Genomic DNA, 1,998 nt, shown 5'->3' on the forward strand with positions numbered 1-1,998 from the left:
GCGCAGCTATTTATGCCTGGTTCACTGCGCTTGATACATGAAGTTACTATATTATTACCCCGGCTGTTTTTCCATATGAACTTACAATTATTCTTTAAGATTTCAAAATAAAGTTTTACAAGTGTTGCTTTTCACTGTTTAAGCAATAAATGTATAAATACACAAAAAATGCAGTTTAAATGTTAAACGTACCAAACCAAGTTGTATAACACGTTTTGTTTTTACTGTGTAGGCCTACTTTTACCATGTTTATACAAAACTGAATCAGCTAAAAAGACCTGACAATATGGATCTCATTTTACAATGAATCTATTGTAAAAATACTCCATGTAGCGCGGAGGAATATTCGTCGCTATGGCGTATTTTGCGGCGATTTCATTGACGTCGCCAGTTAGGAGGTGTGTGTAGGAAGCTCGATAAAGGAATCTACCAACGTTCCTGGGCTTGATGCTGAGCCTCCGAAGACACATACCCACGAAGACGTCCTCAAAAGGAAATATTGGTATCGTGGTAGAAACATTAAAAATAGCGTCCACGAGGTCTGTGGTCAGGATATAACCGGCTCCCATTGAGTAGGCTGGAAAGAAGTCGTCAGGATAGTATTCCTTGCTGATGTAGAACTTATCCCTCGGGGAACGGACAACCGGTGGCTTCTCAAAGACACACCCAAGCAGAGATTTAGAATGTGGTGCGTCTTCGAGGATCGCCAGGATGCGTCTTTGGACGACCGACGTATCGTCGTCGATTTTCATGGCAAAGTGTGCGTGCCGGCAGTGGTTCCTGGTCCATTTAAAACCCATCATTGTCTTCAGGGTGAGATTGCGGTAGGAATCGACGAAGGACTCCTGGACGATGTCACCGTGTTGGTCAGATTCGATATCAATCTTCTTCTGGAGCCATGCGTCGCTTGGGGAACCAAGCAGGAACACTGTCACCACTTGGCCGCCTCCATGGATCGACCAAGTGTCTCTTTTACCGTAAGACCCGCGAATCGCATTACGACGGAGGAAATTCCCCGGTGCTGACGGAACGAAGAATAGGAGATACACATCCATTCTCGTGCCATTTGCATGGAAACATGTCCCGTCTGGATTATGAATGTAGGTAAAAAGGTGTTCTTCTATCGGTTCCTTCAAATACAATCCAACCAAAGCAGATGTGGTGGGTTTGGTGTAATTGGACATTGAAATCTCATTTGTATTTTCGACAGACATATTACTTGGTAAAGCCTTGGAGATAGAAGAAATGCGCGAGGAGTTCCGACTGCTGACACTGACCGTAATTTTCCTTAGATCAGCCACAAAGTGATGATGCTCTCTCAATCTCTCTTCTTGGCATTGAGAAAGACAGATATAATATTGATATTCCACGAGTCCAAGTATACAGAATAAAATAAGAACCAATCCGCTTAATGTTGCAAGGGAAAATATTCGCCATTTCCTACGAAATACTGTCATGGTATCGTCGAACAGCTCCTAGTTCGATTAAAACAAAACTTATATGGAAATAATATTTCATAATTATCCCTGTTGTACGGCGATCCATTTCGAGATGATGATATTTGTACCCGATCATCACCGTAGTTAATGATTCATAATATTATCTCGTCTTATCATAATTTGCGCTGATATTTTCGGTCCGCTACATATTCCCTGCAATTGAAGCAACGTCATACTGAGGGAAACATGGCAATACAAAAGTCCAACTTAAAACAATGACCTGTGCGCCCGACCGGCTCTATAGATAATAATTCATAGATTATGAAAATTGATAACTGATGTTATAAATGAGCTGTGTAATGAACTCCGGTCACAGCGACATATTGAAATGTCAGCTCGTCAAAATGTGAAATATCCTCATTTGCATTTTCAATAATTTGACGAAGTGGATTTTCTCCTGTGATAGTTAGCCCGATGTTCTTTTCTTTGATTTGCACAATCGTTATCTTCTTTCAATTTCTCCTTATTTTTCAAGTATAAAGTGATCATGGTGATTAGA

The 1,998-nt window shown here is 41.0% G+C and overlaps 1 protein-coding gene across 1 annotated transcript; it reads right to left on the reverse strand.

Moving 5' to 3' along the window:
• Positions 1–290: 290 nt before the first annotated feature.
• Positions 291–1,461, reverse strand: LOC121406091 (beta-1,3-galactosyltransferase 5-like). The gene has a single exon (XM_041597109.1). It carries the CDS (start codon positions 1,455–1,457, stop codon positions 294–296), a length of 1,164 nt encoding a protein of 387 aa, XP_041453043.1. The 5' UTR covers positions 1,458–1,461; the 3' UTR covers positions 291–293.
• Positions 1,462–1,998: the final 537 nt, after the last annotated feature.

The sequence above is a fragment of the Lytechinus variegatus genome, chromosome 1, assembly GCF_018143015.1.
Source record: "Lytechinus variegatus isolate NC3 chromosome 1, Lvar_3.0, whole genome shotgun sequence".
Lineage (NCBI taxonomy): Eukaryota > Metazoa > Echinodermata > Echinoidea > Temnopleuroida > Toxopneustidae > Lytechinus > Lytechinus variegatus.